A 24,189-nucleotide genomic window follows, 5' to 3' on the forward strand; every position below is an offset into this window, starting at 1 on the left:
GATCTTGAAGCTCATCACGAGTGTTGTCAGGAAGTGGCTTTTGGGGTTCTCCTGGCTGGAAGGCTGATCTATGAGTGTTGTGCATGAGTAGCTCTGCCTCATACCGTCTCGCTGTTAGAATGAGAAGCACCAAGAAGCTAGGGGACCAGGGCTTTGTCTAGAACAAATGGCTTTGGTAAGTCTGAGCTCTTAGATCAATGGCAGTTGGTACCTTCCTTCCCTTCCCCAACTAAATCTTTGTGTTTCTCAATTACGAATAACAGTGAGCCCCAGGCCATGTGCTACATCGAGACATCCAACTTAGATGGTGAAACCAACTTGAAAATTAGACAGGTGAGTTCTGCCATCAGCTCCCAGTTACTGCTTTCTGCTCTGTATTTAAGAACCTCTGTCTAAGAGTGAATCTGTCTAATTAGAACTGTTTTCTCTTTGAGCCATTGTGGAAAATGTTTCATCAGCCAGTAACATTAAGTATTGTGGGACTCATTTACTTTACTGGATAAATATGACCAACCATGAAATATTATTTGTAATACTATTTTGTATAATAGTCAATGCTTGAATGATAATAATAGTAATAGTAGCAGTTCTTAATGCTTGTTTTTTTTGTGTGTATATGTATGTGTGTGTGTGTGTGTGTGTGTGTGTGAGAGAGAGAGAGAGAGAGAGAAAGAAAGAGAGAAAGAGAGAGAGAGAGAATGCATACAAGTGTGCTCTAATTGGCCTGCACTCATTATGTAGACCAGTCTGGCTTCAAACTCACAGATATCCACCTGCTTCTGTGAGTGCTGGGATTACAGGTAAGTCCCACTACCATCCGGTGTTCTAAGCTCTTTGGCATGTTAATTTGTTTTTCTTAGCCCCCCAGTTAGCATTGGGTTTGCCACACTTACAAGCCAAAATTTTCATTGCTCTTCAGAAACATTTATCTTGGGGATTTGAACTGCTTTATATTACTAATTTGCTTTTCGTTTTATGAAAAATCGCACAGAACAACTGTGAGATTTTGTTTCTAAAGCTTTGAGGGGCGGAATTAAAATATGTAATATTAACTTCTTGCTGAGTGACAGCAATGCCAGCAGGGTATTTGGCCTATGGTAGAAATAAAGTCAGACGGCTGAGTGGATGGTCTCAGTGCCTGTCACCTCCAGCTGGGTGAAGGACTGCTCGGAAGTTCTCCCTCTCAAGGAGGGAGGGAGTGAGAGAAGAAAAAAGAGGAGGGACGGACAAACTGCTCTGTTGAACAGACTGCCTGTGTTTTGTCCCTTTCATTCGATTCTCTGTATTTTTAAAATACAGAGAGTGTTCAGCAGCAAATACTGATTTTTACCAGATGCACTGGGTACTTTAGAACTTCCATAGAAGTTCCATTATTCTCTACTAAAGGTCTGTGCCCACACTGATGAGGATATATTATAGTTTGACAATACTGGTTAAAAGGAAGGGAATTATTTGAAAAATAGTGAGATCCTTGTCTGTAAGACCTTGGAGAGTGCCCCCAACATACTTACCTAAAATACTCTGTTTATCTGAAAATGTTCCAACAGGGCTTACCAGCAACATCAGACATCAAGGACATTGACAGTTTGATGAGAATTTCCGGCAGAATCGAGTGTGAAAGCCCAAACCGACATCTCTATGATTTTGTTGGGAATATAAGGCTCGACGGACATGGGTAGGTAAACTCACTTTCACCGTGTAATCCAGTAGCCCGTACGGTTTTCCTCTGCTCTCACTGTGGATACTCACTTCCCACCTTTGTTTTAAGCATGCCTATTTTCTGACTCACATCCCTCTGGAAGGAGGCTGAATCCTGACCCGCTCATGTAATATAATCCAGGACCTTCCCATGTCCCTGCCAGTGCAGAAATTTCAAGACTTAACCACCCTCTTCTCAAGAAACCAACATTCTAAGTGCCACAATATTAAAGATTGAATTTCAATATATAAATATATAGGATTTTGTAAGCTTACTTTCTTGTAGTAAAGTAGATGAAGTAAAGGAATAAATAAGAAAATTTTATTGTTTGTTAATAAAAAAAAACAATGGAGCTTTTGGGAGATATAGCATTGGACAAGAGGAAAGCTGTTAGATAAGGAAATTTCCTCAGGAGGGAATCTCTCGGGGTGATTGAAGTCAGCCTCTTTTAGGTGACATTTGAACAATGGTGATTGTTTAAATCATCTTCTAGTCAGGTTAGGAGCTTAGTGACTTGAATGTCTGAAGTAGAAGATTCTGGACAGAAGAAATAGTGCAAATCACTGTGATTGAACGAGAAGAAATTGAGGTGAAAGCCAACAGATTGCATAAGGCTTTGTAGGGTATTATAGATTTTCTGAGCAAACTTGGGATCCATGAGTGAGTTATGGAGGGGAAACATCATCCCTTTAGTTGTGGACTTAATAAGTTTTTGGTGTCCAAGCAGCATTTGAATATATCTGGCTGGGCAGTGGTGGCCTTTAATTCCAGCACTCAAGAGGCAGGAGCAGTCAGATCTCTGTGAGTTCAAGGCCAGCCTGGTCAGCAAGAAATTGCTTCAGGACAGCTCCAAAACTACAGAGAGACCTGTCTCAAAAATATATATATATATATATGTATGTCTTAACCTTGAGAGTAGTTCACATAGATATTTAAACTCCTCACTAGGACTGGGAAAATCATTGAAATTGAATATGGATAGGAAAATCAAAAGACCCAAGGACTGTCTAACATTGGGAGGCTGAGAGAGCAGGGATTAGAGATGAAGTTCATGGGATAAAAACCAAGAAAGAGTAAAGAAACTTTCAAGAAGAAAGAGAGGTACAAAGTCGGGTCCGCTATCACTCGTGACCAGCTGCAGTGTAGCTGAACATGAACATTTCGGTTTATTGAGTAGAGATCATGACCCTTGATTAGAACAGGGTGAGCCTGATAAGGGTGAGCCTGACGTCATGGAGAAGAATTACCTACAGCAAGCGTGGCTTCTTTATCAAGGAAGTTTACAATGCAAAGCAAAGAATTCAGGCAGAACCACGCCAGACAGTGGGGTGTGTGCTGCCCCACTTCTGATTCCTGTCTTCATTCTTTCCCTCTTTGCCCTACCTCCTCTACACAGTAGATGATGTCTACCAGATAGGTGTGGTGGCCAGGTAAGCGTCAGCTAGATGTTCTGGTCCAACCAGCCTAGAGGAATGTTGTCAATGTTCTCACTATAAAATATGAATGATACGCTGCTAAGTACATGGCATGTGACACATATCCTGAGGTGACAGACACACTTATCTCATTCCCAAAACTTCCTCTGATCTTTGAGGTAAATGTTAATTCTAGAATTTTCAAAGTAATCTTTCCTTGAACATATGGTTATATACTAATGATAAATTTGGCCATTTGGACAAGTATCATTTCTCAAGTCTGACATTTTTTAACTGGCCGGCTTCCATTCCTTACCAACTTCTCATTAAATTGGTGCCAAGCAAATCCATGCCATGAAGAAAACTTTATATGATAGTGCCAAGATTTAAGACACTGGAATTTTATAATATGCTTAATTTTATCGGAAAGGTTGAAATGAATGAGTGAGGCAGGTGCTCAAAGAGGAACAGGTTGGGTAGAAGGCAGTGGGAAGCAACGAATGTATGCCGGCTGTGATGCTGAGCCCAATCAGTTTAGGTGAGAATTGGTGGGTGTACTTATGCCCTACAGCAAAATCCAGCAACTTCTCAAGTATTTTGTGGAACCTGCTTTAGCCTCAAAGCCCCCACCACCACCTCAATCCTGAAGTGTACTCCAAATATTGACATATATACAAGAGAGTTCTGTGGTTTCAATATGGTTTTGTCTCCTGCAGGGTTTACATACTGGCAACTCAGCCTCCATTGTGATAACTGCAGATTGACTCAAAATTAAACCTCTTTTTCATACATAATAACCGGTCCTCAGGCATTTTATATTTTCTCACACAATGGTCTAAGCTTCATTCCCATCCCCAGGGGCCCTAAGGGCTGCTGTTGGATGTAAGTGATGAGGGATGAAATAGACTATTTCCTGAGGACTCCCGCAGGGCTGTTCTAACCCACACATCCGGATTGATTCCACTGAGCCAGAAGAGTATATTTCCTGAAAGAAGCTCCAATGCCCAAATTATCTCTAGCCTTAGAAGCTGACTCAACAACCTAAGCCCACCAGAAACAGAGTTCCCCCAGCTCCATGGCCTTTTCTAACTGACAAGTTCTATAGTCTTTATAGACTTCCATCAGAAATGCCTTCCTCCTTTTCCTAGAAGTTTTAAGTATATTTTCTTTATATTGGGCTCTTTTTTTTTTTTTTACATTTTACTTTCTTGTTAAATGAAAACCATCATGGTTATGAAGAATCTTTGACCCATTCAACTTTGGATCTTCCATTTCTATCGACTGACTCAGGGCACACCTGCAATAGTACCTTGGTACTCTTGAGTCAAGTTTATATATCGTGCCCAAATAATGTGCCCCATGGTTAGCCTTAGAAGATACACACAAAAGACCCAACCTGGGCCTTATTCATGAAAATGTGATTTAAAGTCTTGAAAGCAAATGGCTTCAAAATGATTGCCGTTCATGGGAAATGTGTTTGTATTCCCTGGGAAGCTGACACCAATCCTGTAAGATGAACACTGTAAGGTTTAGGTCTAGGCCCTTATTTCAGAAAGGGGATGATGGTGCCAGATGTGAATGAGTTTTGGGCTTATTTTACTGTGTGCTGTTTTTGAACCCTGATTGTGTACAAAGTTGTCTGTAATTTAAAATTGTGTTTATGTGTGTTTATTGAGAGGGTAGGGACAGATATCTTAGCTTCACCAATTCCAAACTTTACATAAACTTAAGTCAACTTATTAACTCAGGAAAAATCATATGTGAGATCAGCTACTTCATCCCCAAGCATTGCTTGCTATTTGAGATAGTGTATTGGTTTGCTCTGACAGCCGTGATGATAGAACCTGATAGTTTTATAAGTAGAAATTTGTTTTTCTTCCCATCTGGATAATGAAAAATATCCAGTATGACTGGACTCTGATGAAGGCCATCTTTGCATCTGATCAAAAACGTCTTCTCTGTATATTTTTATGTGACAAAGAAGGCCCTCTGGTGTCTTCTTAGGGCACTAATTGCATCAGAGTGCTTCACCCTCCTGAATTCACCGAAAACTCATAGCCTGGTAGAGGTACGACTACAAATGTCATCACAGTTGGGGGTTGGAGCTTCAGCTTTGTAATATTTGGGGATACTTGTAGTCTCCCAGGGAGAGTAAAGCTATATAGGAAATGACCAGTCTGATCTTAAGGACAAAACCAATGTCTTCCCAACAGTTATATTGGAAAATTATCATTGTTGGTGGGAAAAAAATACTTCCTTTCCAAAAATAAAGTGTTCATGGTGGAGACTTTGATAACTGTGATGGTTGTGCGTTTCTTGAGCGTCTTGGACAATGTCATTTCTAATGCCAATACACTCTGTCGCAGCACTGTTCCCTTGGGAGCAGACCAGATTCTTCTTCGAGGCGCTCAGTTAAGAAATACTCAGTGGGTCCATGGGATAGTCGTCTACACTGGCCATGACACCAAGCTGATGCAGGTGGGACCTTTATCTATGAAATCTTTTGAGCCTAACTCTTTTGGAAATGCATGACTCATCGTTCTTGGTGCCCTTGGCCCAAACAGAGCAGATCAGCTGCCAGATATTCCTTTAGCCTCATACCACACACCCATATTGGGAACAAGGTGAATGAGATCTTGAAATTCCTTCCCTGTGTGAAGAGCTCGCTACACATGGGAATTCTGAGAAGCTTCTCCCAAGATCACATGATGTAAGAACGCCCAATAGTGCTGTGTGTTTTCCAACTGCTGGTGCTCACTTCAAGTGGTCTGTGTACCAGTGTCTGCATTAAAGTATTTATTTCATGCTTTTACTATAATGCAATGATCAAATTTTAAAATTGGAATTTTTCCATAAAATTTAAAGAAAAACTATAAATTAAACAGCCATTTTTTTCCCATGGCATTCCATACAAGACTGTTTTTGCCATCTACTGTCCTGATGTTTCTCTACACCATGGGGGCTTCATCTCTACATTGTAATACTATCTGCATTCAATAGTGTAGCAAGTATAGGAAACTCACTTTGAAATACTAATAGGAGTTCTATTATTAGTACTGCTAATACTAATAGCAGTGTCCCTGTACGTCATACAGGTGTGACGTTGCTGTCATTCCAAGTGAGATGGTTGGCAGGGCTCCCACCGTGGTTGTGCTATCAAGTCTATCATTCTTCACTTCTATTTGCCATGAGGGATTTCCATTTATGTCCTGAGCATGCTCAGACCTGGCATAACTACTGAAATCACATAGAGCAGAGAAGCCTTCCTTGTGCTCTGCTGCATAGGTCAGGCTTGCTCCACGGTCCTCCTGCCTCTGCCTCCTAAGCCAGCCTGCTGCCGCAGCTGCTGTTACTGATCATAGATGATTTGACTTGAACTACTGCTGCGTCCAGTAAAACAGTTGCTGAGCGGCACCAGAGGACCTTGGGATGTTGAGATGTTTGCAGAGCCGTGGGTCTTTTTTCTCGGCCTCTTTTCTAAGCAAAGGCAGGTCGTAGATGCTGTGGAAAGATCTTGTTTGCTTAAGCAGACCAATACATCTTAACCTCCCCGACACAGTCTGCAAAATGAATGTTAGCCTCCCCCTTTCTCTCATTATTTTACAGCCCAGAAAAAGGTGCACATGGTAAGAAAAAGAAGTGGCAGCTGTGGGCATCTTGTTGCACTTGTCATGTGTTTGGAAGAGTTTACAGCTCAAGCCCAAGTGCTAGTTGTGACTTTGTCACCCTCATCGAATACTAAGTAAGCGATGCTAAACTGTGCAGTGTTTGCCATTCGTTCTGTTGTGTTTTGTTTTACAGAATTCCACAAGTCCGCCACTTAAACTCTCCAATGTGGAGCGGATTACGAATGTACAGATTCTGATCTTATTTTGCATCTTGATCGCCATGTCTCTTGTCTGTTCTGTGGGCTCGGCCATTTGGAATCGAAAGCATTCGGGGAAAGACTGGTACCTCCATCTACACTGTGAGCAATGAACTGCTGACTTCTTTACTTTTTACCTTTCAGTTAAATAGACATTTGCTTCGCCATCAACCTTAACTGAGTTTGAGGAATGTCCCCTTGTTTATGAAAAGAAAACTTGTAGCTAGGATAACTGGAAGTCTTCTCTTCATTTTTCAATAGATTTCCAGGAAAAGCAAGTAAAATTTAGGTTCTCAAAACTTCAAAGTACTTAAAAGTGGGGCTGGAGAAGTGGCTCAGAGGTTAAGAGCACTGACTGCTCTTCCAGGGGTCCTAAGTTTAATTCCCAGCAACCACATGGTGACTCAAAACCATCTGTAATGAGATCTGGTGCCCTCTTCTGGCCTGCAGGCAGGATACCAAATAAATAAATAAATAAATAGATTAATTAATTAATTAATAAAATACTTAAAAAGCATGCCTCCATTCCATAGTAGTATAAAATGCTTTATAAATATAACCATTAACATGATACATTAAATAAAAGCTGCCCTCTAAAATATATTAAATATAGCAGTTAAACTCATGCAAGGAGATGATGTGTGGAGAAAATTAAGAGTATTGAATATATTATGAAAGCATAATTTATATGCTTTAAAAATGTTTGAACTGAATGTTTTTTCTTTTTTCCTCCCTCCTTCCTTCCTTCCTTCCTTCCTTCCTTCCTTCCTTTCCTTTCCTTTCTTCCTTTAAATGTGCTTTTCTTTGAACTCAGTAACAGAACTTTTATGTGAATGTTCATCCTATCCCAGGGAGAGCAGTCTTAATCACTTCCGTCTGGAGCATGTATTCTCGCTGTTCTCATATTAATGCATCCCCTCTGGATATTTCTAGGAAATGAGTTTGCATTTCCCTGTGATGAATACTTAGTCAGTAAACAATTTCCCCAAAGTGTGAAAACAAATTGCCGTAGTCTTACAGGAAAAAACAAAAAACAGATTTTTAAGGTTGTTTTTATTACATTTATCTAACTTTTTTTATTACATTTAGTTAGCTTTGCAGCTATCCCAAGTTATTTTATAGTTATTGATTTATTATTTCAGCATGGAAAAAAATGTTATTACTGCCATCAATTTGTTTGTGTATATTCCTTACACCATATTAGTCTTCCCTGTTTTATTTTCCTTATTGAGGAGGAAGAAGTTAATTTACTTAGGAGGCTAATTTACCTACGCATGAGTAACGTTCCTGTAGCTAAGGATACAGCTCAGTGTAATGCTTACCGACTGTGCGTGAGGCCTCCCGGGAGACCAGTACTGGAAAAATAAGAAGTGTTCTTACAACTTGGATTGTTCTAGTTGCTATTGTGTTTGCTTTGGAACCATGCTTTGAAAATGCTTTCAAGAATCCACATAGTGGTTCCGCCCAGTTGAAACTTTGCATTTACAAACCTTCAACCCTCCTGATATCTCTGGACTTCCTTATTGGAGCACAATGTGCAGTACCAAAGGCTAGATCGCTTCTCTTTCATCCACGCGTGCCACATACCACCGCGCTTCCCTGCCCCCACCAGAATGGAATAGGGTTTCTCTGTGTAGCCTCGTACATCCTGAAACTCACTCGTTAGACCAGGCTGGCCTCGAACTCAAGAGATCCACCTGCCTCTGCCTCCCGAGTGCTGGGATTAGAAGTGCCATGCTGGGTTTCTTGCACTTTTTAATAGCACTGTGGAGATCTTAATAGGATTAACATGCTGAATACAAGTACAACTGTCTCTCTGTAGCATTGGAACTGATTCTAGGCCTCCAGGAAAGGACCATAACCTGACAGATGCCCAAGCCTTTTATTTAAATGGCCCACTATTTGTACTGTGTGTATTCTGTCATGTACTGTGAGTCATATCCAGATTACTTAATATGCATGATACAAAGTATATGTTGTCTAAGTAGTTATTACCCTGTATTATTTATCGTCTACACATATCAAGTATAGACAGATTATTGTCAGTCTAAAGTTGGTTCAGTCCCTCATGTGGGACCCTAGAGAAAGGGATGATGGAACTTTGATTCTACACTGAAGGAGAGGTTAGAGAATCAGAATATGTTATTAGCAAAATCTTTGCCTAGCTGTGTAATATAGGAAATTCTTGCGATATTCGGGTTTTCTCGTTGCAGACATAAAAAGTTATAAATGATCTTCTCCCTTCTCCCCAACAGATGGTGGCGCTAGTAATTTCGGGCTGAACTTCCTGACTTTCATTATCCTATTCAACAACCTCATTCCCATCAGCTTGTTGGTGACATTAGAAGTGGTAAAATTTACCCAGGCATACTTCATAAATTGGGTAAATAAGAATTTGTATTATATGTCATCTTCCTAAGCATGTATGTTGTCCTTTTTAAAAATTTACTCTGTTGGAGTCTTTTGATTTCTGGAGGTTAAAAAAAATTTAAGTCTCAACTGTATGTCGTTTTTGATGACTCTGTGGTGGTAGTTTTTAAGCCTCATATAATTTTAACATGGTCTGCTCAGAGTCAGGCGAATGGATAACAGCAGACATCCTGAGGAAAACTGGTGTCTAGTTCAGGAAGCCTGTTGGGAACACACAGTATCTGTAGAGGAAGGAGACCGTGCATTTGGAACTGAAAATCCGTCTTGTAGAAGCAGTGTCATAATTTACCATATAAGCAGCTCTGTCCAGTCACCTGACTTCGTGCACCTTCGTTTCTGGACACTAACAAAGTGCTTAGTCTCATGGTGTTTGTGCAGGTCAAGAACCTGCTTAGAGACAAAGAGTTTTCTAGCAGTCAAGCACTTAACTGTGGTTCTGCTACCATGACTGAGGGATTTGCTCATCCTTCTAGCTTATTTTCGACACTGTAAATGATTTCGGTGTGCATAGTTTTTCTTTTTGAATTATATATATATATATATATATATGATTTTAATATTGGAGAGATATATTAAACATCTGGGTTCTATATTTTTTCAGCAAATATTGTTTTGTTCTTTCAGTTTTATCTTAGTTAAAATTAATGGATTTGTGTAAATTATTTGCCAAAAACTTGAATTTTTTGAGAAATTTTGATTTCACTTTTTATGTTCCAAACTCATCTTAAAGCTTTGGATGTGAGCAATATCAGTAGTTTAAAAATATAGCCAAAGATACATTTGCAGCTGTTCATTGTCTTCCTGTGATGAGTGATCTTGTGTTTGGGAAAAGATCAGTGTAATTTAGTAATCTGAAATAAGCAGCAAGCATAGTTCACTTCACACAGGGAATGTGTGCCAGAGAATTGAGCTATATAGAGATAAATTAAAGTTAATGAGGGGCTTTCATTCATATAAATAATTAGGTAAATGTGCCGTGGCAATCAAATGGCTACTCACGTTCTTATTTTTTATGTGGATTTTCAAAAAGTAGAATTGGTTTCAAATATATAATGGTAACGCTGAGTTAGCCTGGCAGGCTCTTGCTTTTTAACCATCCTCTTAGCCAGCAGAGACTTTGTGATGACCCTGACAAGCCCACTTTCTCCTTGGGCAAAAATGAGATCAATAACTGTCTCCTGGATTCTGGTTCAGGCCAGTTGTCTTGTTATACAGTATGGATTCCTGAATGATAGCTTTGAAAGTGTTCACCCTCGGCTGTCCTCTCATGCCTGTTCTTCTGTCAAGCCTGTCCCTCCTGACTCAGACCCCCTCCTCTCCTCCAGCTGGTCTGCGTTTCATGTGGTTTCCAGATTGATCTGTGTGGGCCCTCGCTTCTCCTCTCTCAACACAACTCACGTGGCAAATGTCTGTCTTCCAGCATGACATGTCAACTCAAAAGCCTGCCCCAGAAACAGAGACAGGACAGGTGTGAAACCCAACGAGCCACAGTCCCAACTTGTTAATGCAATATTCTACTGTAAAAACTCTCACATATTGGGGTTGGATGATGGGGTCAGACTTCATGGTCCCTGGGTGCAAGGCAAGTTCAAAGAGATATAAAATTATACCTTCCTCGGTTGACTGTCAAGTATCTGTATTAAAAGAAACTTAGCCTGGGAAGTTAAGCCAGATGTGGTCACTTAAGATAGCTTTTCCCGTTGCCTGAAGAGCTAACTGTAGGAAAGCGTTAGCTGCCTTTCTAGCAAGCATCCTGAACAGTCGCTTTGCCTCGCTCTAGGGAGCCCTTCATGGGTATTGCAAAACTTAACCCCAGCACGAGGTTAAGTTGGCTGAGAATGAAGAGTGAAAGTAAATGGACTATTCGACTCCACAGCAGGCTCTCACTACCGCTCCTTTCCATTCCAATGAGAGCGAACCATTCCCCACTGGATACTTCTAAGGTCTGTCACCTAGAATTGTGTCCAGACAGTGAGGAACTAGAGTGGCTGCAGAGAGCTCAGCAGTCCAGTGGTGACCTGTGAAACATGAAAGAAACAATGATTTCTTTTGCTGAACCAGTCTCCCAGCCCATTGTATTGATGGATGTCACTTCCTTCTTTGTAGGACCTTGACATGCACTATGAGCCCACAGACACTGCGGCAATGGCCCGGACATCTAATCTCAATGAGGAACTTGGCCAGGTAAGCTCTTACTGACACAGTTGGATCAGAAGTGAGAGTTGGTAGAATTTCCGCCTTGTGTGGTGACTTCAGAGGAAATAGCGGCTCTTCATTTTCCCTTGTTTGAATAATCCACAAAAATGCATTTGCTCGTGCCTGACATACAGTGGTCATATTTCATAGCGAAATTTTCAAACAGTAAACAGACTTTTCTTTCAAGGTGAGATATTGTGCAAAGCCTAGGTGTGTTTCTTAGCAGGCAGACGGTCTGATGAAAATGTTGACTGTTTTTGAGTTATAGGACTCTCATCCAGAATGAAGGAAAAGATTTAAATTGTTTGAGTCTAGTCAAATAGAAATTCCGATTAGATTTATAACTAAGACTTTATTAATATATAGAGCCTTGCATCACTTCCCAGGGGTTGTTCTGAGCAGTGTATTGTCAGGAGATGTCATCATTATATAAGCATCATAAAATGCACACAGTTTTGACCTCAGTAGGCCAGTGATATAGTCTTGTGGTGTCCACATCATACGTGCATCCTTCACTAACTGAAGCATCTTTAGGTGACATTTGTGTATATATGTGTGTGTGTGTGTGTGTGTGTGTGTGTGTGAGAGAGAGAGAGAGAGAGAGAGAGAGAGAGAGACCATTTATAGATGCTAACTGAAAAAGAATTTTTGTTTTCTCTTCCTCCACTTTCCAACACAAACTATTCAAATTCCTTTTAGAACGGATTATATTGTTCTTTACCAATTTAGATGGTGTCTGAAGTTAACTGCACAAGCTCTTGCCAACCCTAGAATTTCTTGTTATTTTGAGAATTACTGGCTAGGTCTTAGTACTGTCTGTATTTGAAAACAGCAGTGAAACTTTCTGTAAAAATTCAGAATATGCTGAAGCAGATTTCTCTCTGACTCTAGTTTTTCTAGTACACATTAATGCCCATATACAAAATAATTGATCACTAAAATACTAGAAGACCTGTGCTCCGTAAAGAATGTACTGAGAGCAATTCTAGCCATCATTATACCCCCACAGTAGAACAAAGTTGACTTTTAAAGAAAGTATAATTTAAATACATTTTCTTCCCCCTATAAAACATTTCTGGTCAGGGTGGATTTAGCTCCTAGGTAGCTCCTGCCTGATATGCATAAGACACCAAGAGGAACATTTTTAAATTTTTTTTAAAACCCTGAAATATTAATTAGGATTTTAAACTTGTTCATAGGTTAAGTACATATTTTCTGACAAAACTGGGACCCTGACGTGCAATGTGATGCAGTTTAAGAAGTGCACCATCGCGGGCGTGGCTTATGGGTGAGTGTGTTCCCTTTACTTGCCGTAAGAAATACACATTTAATTGATGCCATCGGTTTGAAATACTTGGAAATTCTTGTGCAAGGAGGGTTCAAGTTTTATTTTGCCTTTTAGTCTAGAAAGCAGTTATTTTTACTCTGGGGTGGATTAATTGTGTATTTTACAGTGGGTCTTGCTTTCTTTGGGGGCTGCTGTGAGGTGGAGAATGACTGGCCTGTCTCTCAGGATTTAGGGCCTTGTAAGGCCGCCATCTGGGCCTGGCGATAAGAAACCATTTCCCTTTGCTCTGACCTAAGTCAGGGTGCAGCGGAGATGTGGGAAGAAGCTGCGGAGAGGCCTTCTGTCTGTTGTTAAGTTAAATAATACTACGGTGCTTGGACAATTATTCTTGTTTTATCCTTTATCATGTCTCCTCTTTGCAGTCACAGAGCAATCTAAAAGGCTGGTGACAGGAAGGAGGTAGGGACATAAACACCTTCACTTTGAAGAACAGCAGTGATAATGTCCTTCAGACTGGCTGTGGCATCCATTTAATTTTTGTCTTATTATTTGTGTGCTTACCTAAACCATTCAGAGGCACCCTCCTTCTGGTTGAGTGGCACTAGCCTTAATCAGTAAATTTTGCAACGTTCTTACCTCGGTGAGGCGAGTAAATATTGGTTTCTTAATCATACTTACTTGCTTTGGGCATTTGTACCCATTGTTTTCATTCATGTGTTGCCTTTAAGCAGCAAGTCAGTGGAAAAGGGGTGTTCAGTTTTGAAAACATTTTAAACTGAATTTGTTATTATTCCTATGTACAGTGTCTGCAAACAGGAACAGAGACCAAAATGCTTGTTCCCCAGGAGAGGAGAGAGTTTGATTCAAAATGACTTCAGCCTGTGGATACAGCGATTGATGTCTTTTCCACACCATAGAGACAGGCTTTTGATTTGGGAAGAATACTGATGTTTCCAGTTTGCATTTTTTTTCCCCTCTTTATCCCGAAGCCTGATAGTTCTCAGATGAAACAGCTCTCCCCCATCCTCCCCAGAATTGTTCCTGGGCAAGAGAATCATAGTCATACGCTTTGACATCAAGTACTTACACATGGTTCAGCCAGAGGCAGAAGGGCTTCTCTCTGTGGGTTTTCCTTATGCTCAGAATAGGGTCTTAATCAACCCTGGCCACATGTGCAGAAGCGGAGCTCTTCCCTTGTCTGTCGATAACTTCATCACACAAAGTGTGGGGGGACAGGCTGGGTTTGAGGGACGCGCCAGTCCTGCCAGTTAGGTGGGCAATGCAATGAACGTCCTGTGAGAACATTTAAAAATGAGGTGACGAGATAAGGTGTGAATCCTAGAGCCGAGCCGTGTCTTAGATTCCCTCCTGGGACCTTAGACGGTTCCCTTTCAGATAGTCTTAACTCTGTAAAGCTTTATTAAAACTTAATAAAATGAACCTCTAAGGTCCTTTCAAGCTGCGGACCCCTACCATCATGTTTAGTAATAAGAACAGAAGTCCCTTTGTTTGCAGGCGATCAACAATACGATAGGAGTGGGTCCTGCTCAGGTGTGGCGGCATGCTTTCGAGAATACTGGAAGCCACACTTCAGCTAGTTCAGCTACCTCCGAGCATCACTAGGGGTTTGTTCATTGTGTTAGTGCCCATAGTTCTCGGTGTGATTTTATGTATATATAAATTTGTATGTGAATTATCAGGGGTGTAGCCTTGTTGCCTGTTCCCACAGGTCACAGGAGGGAATCTAAGACATGGCTCAGCTCTATAATTCACACCTTATCTCTTCACCTCATTTTTGAATGTTATCACAGGGCGTTCATTGCATTGCCCACCTAACTGGCAGGACTGGCCCGTCCCTCAAACCCAGCCTGTCCTCCCACACTTTGCGTGATGAAGTAAGCCAGCCTCCTTACTGTGCACTCGTGGGTTGCAGGAACCTACACAGTTTTCTGTTTACACTCAGCTGTGTTCAATACGAGGAGGTAGTGCAGAAGAGATCCTGATGTTTATCCCCACTGCACCCTCAGGAAATGACAAAGCAAGAGAAATCAACACACTTTGAATGCCAACAAATAAGTTTACAGCTAATCCTCCTTCGGGCTCTCAGGAAAGTCCTGTGCTGTCTCATTGGATCAGCTTAGCAGGCCAGGGCTGTCAAGTCTCCCGGCAGTGTAGGTTTTAGCGAGTTCTCTGGATCCAGCAATTCTGTAGGAATAGAATAAACTCCAGTGTTTCAGAATTTAATTCTAACAGAGTTTCTCTCATTTCAGTTAAGCTTTGCGTCAGACTTCGTTTGGATTTCATGATAAACACAGTTGCCAGCCATGACTATTTCATAGAAATCAACTTTGTAATAAGGATACCTCTGTTTATACTTATAAATTTAACTTGTTGCAAGCTAGAAGTTGCACTGTGACACACTTAGGAAAGTATCAGTGTAGCAGGTGACACTGTGGGGATGTTGTCACAGCCGGCTGAGTGTCTGCAGTAAATAAGCACCTCTGTGTTCAGTGGCCAAGTTCTCAACACTGTGACAGTTTGAAGAGTTTATCGTATAGCCAGTACTCGTCAGCAATTTAGTCTATACTATCTCTGGGGCAAAAATAAAATAAAAAAATTTAAGAAAAACAACAGTCTATTAAGCAACTTGAATAATTCTTTTGTTGCTGTTTTCTTTTTATTTGGGGGATTAGACATTTGACTAGTGTTAAATCATGCACCCTTCCCCTTTCGGTAAAACAGATGAAGATTCTTAACGACGATAGTATGGGAGTAGTTTACATAGAGGTTTTGTTGAGAAGCATGTTTGATAGATCAGCTAACCCTACAACCCCAAGGAGAGATCCACCAGGAAAATCTTCGCAGTTGTCCTACACCCAGCCCCGAGGACTAGTTATAGCCTGCTCATGTGTCTGGTGACCAACCACGACCTTTCATATACCTACGACAAATACTGATCTGCCTCCTTCTGCGGGTGGCTCTTTGTTAGATAGTAGAAACCTACTAATAAACCGAGTTCACATGGTTCCCACACAGAATTCACAGTGTGACCTTGGTCGATAGGTAATAGTTAATACAACAGTGCTAAAATGGATTAGAATCGGTGCGAGCCTCAGATGGCATGGGATAGAGTAATGAGGTCAAGAGATGCTTCTACACATAGTGGTCCTTAACCCAGATCTGAGAATGAATTTACCTGGGACAGATATGATCACACTGACTTGTCTTCATGGCAACTCATACAGACAAGTCACTTGCTGCGCATCACCCTCTGGATGGCACTCAACTTCTGCCAGGGCTGCACCAGACTCAGGGACAGGCACTGTTGCCCTTGTGCTCTGGGGCTGGTAAGCCTCATGATTTAGGAAGCACTAGCTCCCGCACTGGTGTGAAGCCTTGAGCAGGGGTACAGTACCAATGCAGCCTGTCAGGACCTTCTCTGTGAATGGAACATAATACCAATGCAAGCTGTCAGGACCTTCCCTATGAACAGGACACAATACCAGTGCAAGCTGTTAGGACCTTCTCCATGAGCAGGGGCACAATACCAATGCAAGCTGTCAGGACCTTCCCCATGAATGGGACACAATACCAATGCAAGCTGTCAGGACTTTCTCTATGAATGAGACACAATACCCATGCAAGCTGTTAGGACCTTCTCCATGAGCAAAGGCGCATGCAAGCTGTCTGGACCTTCCTCCAGTGTTTCCTGCTTGGACAGTTACCAACGCTCCCCTGGATAGTGCCAGGGCTGGAGCCCAAACTTTGAGGTTAATCGCAAGTGATTGTCCTTGGTTCTAAAGCCCATTTCCATGGTGCATTGCCACAGGCCAGCACCTTTCCTGGAAATCCAGCCCAAAATGGTCAGGGTGAGTGTTTCCTCCTAAACAATAAACACAAGCCTTTGACAGGAAAGAATAGTGGGGTAAAGGATCCCTTTCATTGTATCCGCTGTAATGGAGAGGATGTTGTTCCTGAACGGGAAGTTAATGTTTTGGAAGTACAAGACACTGCCCTGGCTAAGTAGGTTAAAAGTGAGTAGGCATTTAGGGAGTTAATGAAGTCTTTAAGTTTCCAGCAACTTATTGTGCTTATCGAGAACCATCTGTGCATTTGAACTCTACCTGTGTATAGAAAGTCTAACTTAAAGGGGAGATGCTGATTTATTATATGTGATGAAAGAATCACAGAATAAGAAAATCTACTCTGATGTGTATTTGGGGTGTTCTGTGGAGGTTGAAATGGACTGTATCTGGGGATCTTTTCCCATGCTTCACAGGCTCATGGGTAAAATTAAAGTATCAGTGAAAACATTTTTCAAGATTAAAAATTATTTGATGAGTAAACTATTTTGAATACCAGTGGTTCCATTTAATCAAACAAATTAACAATCAACTCGTACTTTCCTGTCCCCTCTTAGGAAGTTATTGTCTCAAGGCAGAAAAAGCTTCCTGAAAAAAATATTTGGCAGATTTTTTTTTCCTATACCCTAGGTGACTAGCATGTTTGTGTTGTTAAAACACTTTGTAATGGTTATAAATACGAATGATTGACGCCCTACAAGCTTTATAGCATATGTTTAAACAGCTAAATTTAAACATGTTTATTACTAAATTCTGGCTTCTGAGCATCAATCAGTTCTGGGCTATGGAGTACCTCTGTAAGTCCACCTGGTTACCATAAATCCTCATGTTCTGCTCACTGTACTAACTGCCATTCTTCCAGATCCAACTAAAAGCTCGTTTTTCTTAACTGTCTAGAAACTCACCTCTTAGCACTTTCCTCATTCATGGTTTTATGTTTCCAGCCTTTCTGTGATTATTTTTCCCTCTCTTTCTGTCCCTCCTCTTGAAGCCATGTCCCCGAACCTGAGGATTATGGGTGCTCGCCTGATGAATGGTAAGCTACTTGGTCCTTTGATCTCTTTGAAAGGCTCCCTTGCATGGCTGTGTTAAACCAGCTTCCCTGGTCTCGCGCGGGAAGTCTTCACAGGTGCCGGGTGATGATGCTCGGCAGTGCATGTTTCTTAAACTCTGTTAAGTTATCTTTGATTTTTCTTTCAAAAAACATTCATAAACATATTCTAAAGGTTGAAAGTTGCTAGAGCCTTATATTACTTATCTATATTACCTGTAATTAATATAGATAATTATTGATTTCAAATCCATTGATTTCAAAGTGCCTGGGCAGGGAAAACTCAGCTATAGCTCTGAAAGCTTGCTTGTGTTTTTTTAGCTCTGCACTGCCCCCTTCTGCCTGAGCTACAGAACAGTTAATGCTGTTCCTTATTCTAATGTCTCTTCCGAGGCTGTAAAATGAAGACCTTTAAGAGTACAGCACAAGTGTTCTGAACTCTTCCACCACAACCTAACAGTGAACGCAGCATGATTCACTTTAGTTCCTATTTTTCACTTTTTCCTGATTCTTTGTGAATTTCACATCGTGGATCCTGACATCAGTATATCACTTTAGATTTATTAAAGACAGTATATTATGAGTTTAGCTTCACTACTATGGGAAGTTTCTGGGTTGTTTTACTTTAAAATCCTTTCAGTGCTGGGTTTATGTTTTTATCTAGGGTAGTTTCGTGTATTTTGTTTTTTTATGAGTTGTCATGATTTGGTAGCAAATAAAATTCTAAGAAATTGGTTCCTTTAAAGCTTTTTTTGAGAATACTGATTTTTGAGACTCTTAAGGCTTTCTTCTATGTATTTGGATTACATATACTTTATGATTAAGTTATATTCCCACTGTTCATTGTGTTCCAGCCGCAAAATAAGTGTTCAACCTACCAAAATTTATTTCAGTATAGTAGATTTGCTAAGAGTTTGTAGTAAACCTCCTAATACCCAAGGCTATTTATGGATGGAGACAGGTGTTTGATTCGTGTGACAAGTGGCACCATCAGTGCCCGTTACACAGAGTTCATACCTTTGCCAGAGCTTTTATCATTGGTTGGTCATTCAAGCTAAGCACTGCTTACACCCCTACTTATTTGGTCCTGTGACTCTAGTTACCATGTTTATTGACGTGTTCTTTGACTTGGGGCTGAGTGCCATCTGAGTAAGCTCCTCGGGCTTTATAGGACCTCTGTGTCTTTTCATTTGCTACTTGCCTACAACACAATAATTCTACCATTTTAAACCCTGTTTAGTAATATAGAACTAATACACATATCTCCCTATGAGACATAGTTTGGTTTTCTTATTTTATTTTCACAAAATATCTTTTTGGGAAAAATATGAGTTCTAATGTATACAAATTGTATATTTTCACCTGCTATTGAATCTAAAAGAAGGTTGCTGTTTAAAAAATTAACGGCAGGAAAGACACGTGTCCCCTTTACAGCAAAGACGCTCTCTTTGTGTCCTTGGGTCCTTCATCTGTAGGCTTGCAAAGATGGGGGTACAGATCTGTGAGGTTCCATGTAAGGTCGTGTGGAGTGGCCATGCATGTGAACTTGGGATTCTGACCCCCAAAGTTTGGATCTTGACCTGACCTTAGAACAGGCCACTCATGGCCCGAGTAGCCTCATTGCATAACTGTGATCACCAATAGCACTTGCCTCAGTGAGAAACTTTGAAGATTAATAGAGCTCTAACCAGAAGGCTCTTACTCTCACTCCTCGTCATATCTGTGACACAGTCATTTTCAAGTAGATAGAATTGAGGTAGAGAAGGCAGTAAGCAATCTGCCCAAGAACACAACCAGCAGACACAGAAACCAGCATTAAGCCCAGCGGAGCCTGACTATGAAGGGGGTTCACTCTGTCACACACCCATAGACGTTAAGGACTTGTGTTTCTCTCAAAATTGGCATGGAATCTTGCAGACAAACTCCTTTCTATTAAAAATTGTTATCTAAATTGATAGTATAAATTTTGAGAGGAATAGAAAGAAAAACACCTTTTGCTTTCAACACCCATGTAATCAAAATTTTTTCTTATTTTATATATATATATACATATATATATATATATATATCTTTTTTAAAAAACTTACTTTGGAAAGTTTAAGGATAAGCAGAACCAATAACTGTCCTTGTCAGTTGTTTTAAAGGTATATGCTCTGGGCCAGTTTCATCCCACCTGTGCCTTTCTGCCATTATTATTCTGAAGCAAATCTCACAAAATAGATTATTTCATTTCTTTCTTAACTGTTTGATACAGTCATGCATCGTATTCTCATTGTTTTTCAAGTAAATGACCATGGGGTGATTCTCCAGAGGAAATGCCTTCGAGTCAGGCCTGCAGTCATTTCGGTGGCTTTGGCTATTACTACAGCATCTGCAGTTGATACTAGTCTCTCTTTTCTGCTTGGTTATTTTCTCATTTCATTCTAGCCTATAATTATGTGTGGAGTGAGTGGCATTTATTTATCTTGCTGTAAAAGGTAGGCTCGCTGAAACATTCTTCCAGGCGTGCCCTTATAATAATGAGATCTAACACATCTATATTAGCGTCTGTCTTCAAAGTAATCCCCTTGGCAAGCTGTCTTATTCAGTGGTGCAGACTTTCACACAGTGTTTTAGAGCTCCTCTCTAAAGACTTGTAGTCACCCAGGAAACTGACTCTCGTTGCTTTGATCCAAACCAACCATTATATCTAGCAAAAAACAGTGAACTTAAATCACCCATTCAGAGAACTTGACTCTTGAGTAACAAACTCATGGCTAAAAATTAAATCTTCCTGCAAGCAGTTTTGATTCCAAACCAGCAAGATCTTTAAAAACCTGAAGGGCCAGACCCTTAAAAAAGAAAAAAAAAATCAGTGCCCTGACTGCTGGGGCCAGAAAGTCCTTCTGCTGTGGCAGCAGGGTTTACTAGGTTAGGGAAAGGGTCAGTCCCTGGGTCAGAGAGGATGCCAGCCAAATAGGCTTTATACCACCCTGCTCATTGCCTCAGAAAACTGCTTTGTGCTGCCAAAGGAGCTCTGCCCCATGTTGTCCTGGAGATGTGGCGCTGGCGCACTGATCAGGAAACCAGCCTCTACCCAGCGACTGTATGGTGGGCTGTCCACCCTGCGCTTGTCCTGGCTGACACACTGTGTAAATGCTGTTCCAATAGCTTTTCACATCCCACCCACCACACAGTGTCTCCTGGACCATGTGTCAGTGGCTGGAATTCGCCTGGCCTCCAAAACAGAAGGATCGGGATGCTGTTAATCAACACATTTCACATTTCTATCCTTTGGGTAGAAAGAGGAGTTCTTGCAGATCAAGAACTCTGCTTCTCTACGATCCTTGCCACGGGTGGTTATTACATAGCTCTAGGGGTTAGCATGTGAGCCTAGCCCGGAGTCAGCCCACATCTTACGGGATAATGATTATCAGTGTTCACCACGTGTTCTCGTACAGGTTAGCCTGCCGGCATCACCTACACCAGCACCACTCTCACTGTGGCTGGAGCGCTCTTGCCTAGTGGTCCCCATTGGTTTCTTGGAACAACTTAATGAAAAATTCAGGAAGTCTCCTTTCAAAGCCTGTTCTTCTTGGAAAGGTTTATGGACAAGAAAAAGTTGGGAGGGAGCATGAAGGAGGGACCTGCCACCTAGTGGTGCAAGATCTGAAACACACTCTTGACGGGAAGGAAGTCCAAGAAAAACAAGCCACTCTGAAGAATGCCGGTAGGAAATGGAGGGATGGAAAGGCAGAAAACTGAGGGGCAGAGCCTTGTGGTTTGACCAAGAGTGATTGAGAATGAGTAGGGGCTGCCCAAGAGCAGAGTGTGTGAGGTTCCGTGAAGGCTTGCTGCTTAGGGGGAAGAGCTATGGAACTTGTGACTTGAGGCCACACTATAGAAACAAAAGTACCCACTCAAGGGCCTAATAAGTCTTGGATCCAGTCCTTACCCCATTCCAAAATCTGGGAGCAGAAGAAAGTAGACATTAAACGAGATCTAAGAGTGACTAGCTGGTCCAGACCCATTCCCAGAGTGGCATCTAGGGGACAATCTGTCTTTTAACCTTTGGCTAGAGGAGTCTTGCCAAACAACTCTTTCTGGGGAAAACTAGTGGATGAATCTGGACCATGTGAGGAGTATGGAGATAGAATTGAAAAGATAGTAGGTCTCTTTAGGTCTGACCTGAATTAAAAAATGCACTTATCCCGGTACATACCCAGTACACACCCGGTACACACACCAATATAGGGCCACCTTAACAGTAGCCCTGTAATTGGATGGATACAAAAAGAGATGTGTCATGTGATGGCCAGCAAGCTGTCTCTTTATCCACACTCAGTTGCATTAAGTCAAGAAAAGGAATCTCTAGAACCTCTGTCTCTCATAAATTGTACTTAGGTTCAGATTCTTTTTGTTTCTCAGTCAGAACAGGGCTTGATGACCCCTTTTTCACAACCCGTATTGTGAATAAGAACAGGCTTCAAACGAGTTAAAGATGCACATAAAACACAACCTGAATCCTGTCTGCCTGAAACTTGCCTGGAGAATTCTTTTTTTCCTTGTGAAAATACTTAGGCTTGTGCTCAAGGTTGTATGTTTTTATCTCTAAGCCAGAGATAGTGATGCACACAGTCCTAGCCCTTGTGAGGTTAAAGCAGAATCCAAGGCCAGCACAGGATACAGCACCAGGACACCAGGATAGCCAGAGCCATCAAGACACTAGCTCAAGGGGGGAGGGGAATAAAACAAACTGTAGGCATAGACCATCAGCCCCAAATACAGAAATTTGCCGCGTGAGTGAGAGAGAGAGGTTTTGTGTGTGGATCTGTCTCATTGAGGGTGTTGAACACAATGTAAACACAATCCTGCATACTCGGGACCTCTGTAGTGTTTGTCTGAAGTTTGTCCTGCTTGCTTTTGGACAGTAAAGCCAGCCATTGCCTTCTGGTCTGTCCAGACATCCTACTCACTAACCTGTTCCCTGCTCTCATTGAAGTAGTGACTTTCGTAAGACAGGGAAAAGCAGTCCTCTTAGTCACACCACTGTGTGTGTCTTTGTTCATGTACATGAGCTGTCTATGTCCATAGGATGTGCATTTTGGTCTTGTGTAGTGTATGTAGATATTTCAAGTGGCTATTATCTGAGACTTTTTCACACTCCCTTCTGCACAGTATTCTGTCTTGTGGACATACCACAAGTCCCTTAAACAGTACTCTGGTTACCTCTGCTGTTGTCATTGAAGCTCTTGAAGAACCAGAAGGGAAAACTATTTCCTTCTTATCAAAAGAATGTAGCCTCCCTCTGAGTGGAGAGCAGCCCTGGTCTCCCAGGATTAACCCAGATGGGTCAGTCACCTTCAGTCATGCTGAGGAAATGAGAGGGGTGATTGTTCCTTTAATGAGACTTTGCACTTTTTCTTCCCCATATTTAGGGGAAGTCGAGCTGCAGTTGTGAAGTCAGCATAACTTTTTCTTTTACCTCTCCTTCTCCCTCTCCCTCCCCCCACTCCCCCTCCTCCTCTCCCTCCTCTGCCCCCCCTCTCAGTGTGTGTGTGTGTGTGTGTGTGTGTGTGTGTGTGTGTGTGTCTCCCTCTCTTTCTCTCCCTCCTTCCCTCCTATACTTGTCAAACATGGACAGGGGATACTTTCTCAGGTACTCTGGTCGTTCTTATTCTTTTTTCTTCTTCTTTTTCTTTTTTCTCTTTTTTTTGTTTTTTTTGTTGTTGTTGTTGTTGTTGTTGTTTTGTTTTTGTTGGTAGTGGTGTTGCTAGTGCTGGTGGTAGATAGGGATTTTTTTTTGTTTATTTGCTGTGGCTGTTCCTCCAACTCACAGTGGCTTAGGAACTAAGGCCTACTTGCTTCCCCTTCTCCATCTTATTCTTCCAGGGATCTACACAGATGTACACCTTGTTTCCCTGGATTTTTTTTTCTTTTAGACACTAATTAAATTTTCCTCAAGGTTTCTTCTGAACCTAGTCCTAAGTTTTTTTTTATTAATAAGACTAAGAACCCAAAGAAAAGACCCTGTTTTCCCCTGTAACAATATTTAACTATTAAATGTACTACATAAAGAATGTTTCTGCATGCAACGTTTTGTACCAAGTAAATAATTATTCCTAGAACAAGAGTTACTGGATCAAAAAATTTTAGTTTAAGTTTTAGCCAGTTACTCTTTTTTGGCTGACCTCCAGGTTACAATCTGTAACATGAAGGGCCGGCTTGTTGGGGTTTCTGTCCCGCCCAGTACCCCACAGCCGGCAAGCCCCAAAGAAAATCACACACAAGACTCCATAAGATTATAAACTGATTGACCCATTAGCTCAGGCTTCTTGTTAACTCTTATAGCTTATATTAACCTATTATTCTCATCTATGGTAGCCACGTGACTCAGTACCTT

General features: G+C 41.3%; 1 protein-coding gene across 8 annotated transcripts in view; it reads left to right on the forward strand.

The window, feature by feature from the left end:
• Positions 1 to 24,189, forward strand: part of Atp8a1 (ATPase phospholipid transporting 8A1) — a 216,597-nt gene that overhangs the window by 65,625 nt on the left and 126,783 nt on the right. For 4 of the 8 annotated variants that reach the window (XM_087908979.1, XM_087908978.1, XM_087908977.1 and 1 more), the window contains 8 exons: positions 264 to 333; positions 1,548 to 1,675; positions 5,481 to 5,592; positions 6,916 to 7,081; positions 9,235 to 9,362; positions 11,516 to 11,593; positions 12,805 to 12,893; positions 17,748 to 17,792. In XM_087908979.1, the coding sequence (XP_087765105.1) occupies positions 264 to 333; positions 1,548 to 1,675; positions 5,481 to 5,592; positions 6,916 to 7,081; positions 9,235 to 9,362; positions 11,516 to 11,593; positions 12,805 to 12,893; positions 17,748 to 17,792 (816 nt within the window). The remainder of the gene's footprint in view (positions 1 to 263; positions 334 to 1,547; positions 1,676 to 5,480; positions 5,593 to 6,915; positions 7,082 to 9,234; positions 9,363 to 11,515; positions 11,594 to 12,804; positions 12,894 to 17,747; positions 17,793 to 24,189) is intronic. The other 4 variants (XM_087908984.1, XM_087908981.1, XM_087908980.1 and 1 more) reach the window with 1 other exon arrangement.

The sequence above is a fragment of the Myodes glareolus genome, chromosome 8 (assembly GCF_982192425.1).
Source record: "Myodes glareolus chromosome 8, mMyoGla1.1, whole genome shotgun sequence".
Lineage (NCBI taxonomy): Eukaryota > Metazoa > Chordata > Mammalia > Rodentia > Cricetidae > Myodes > Myodes glareolus.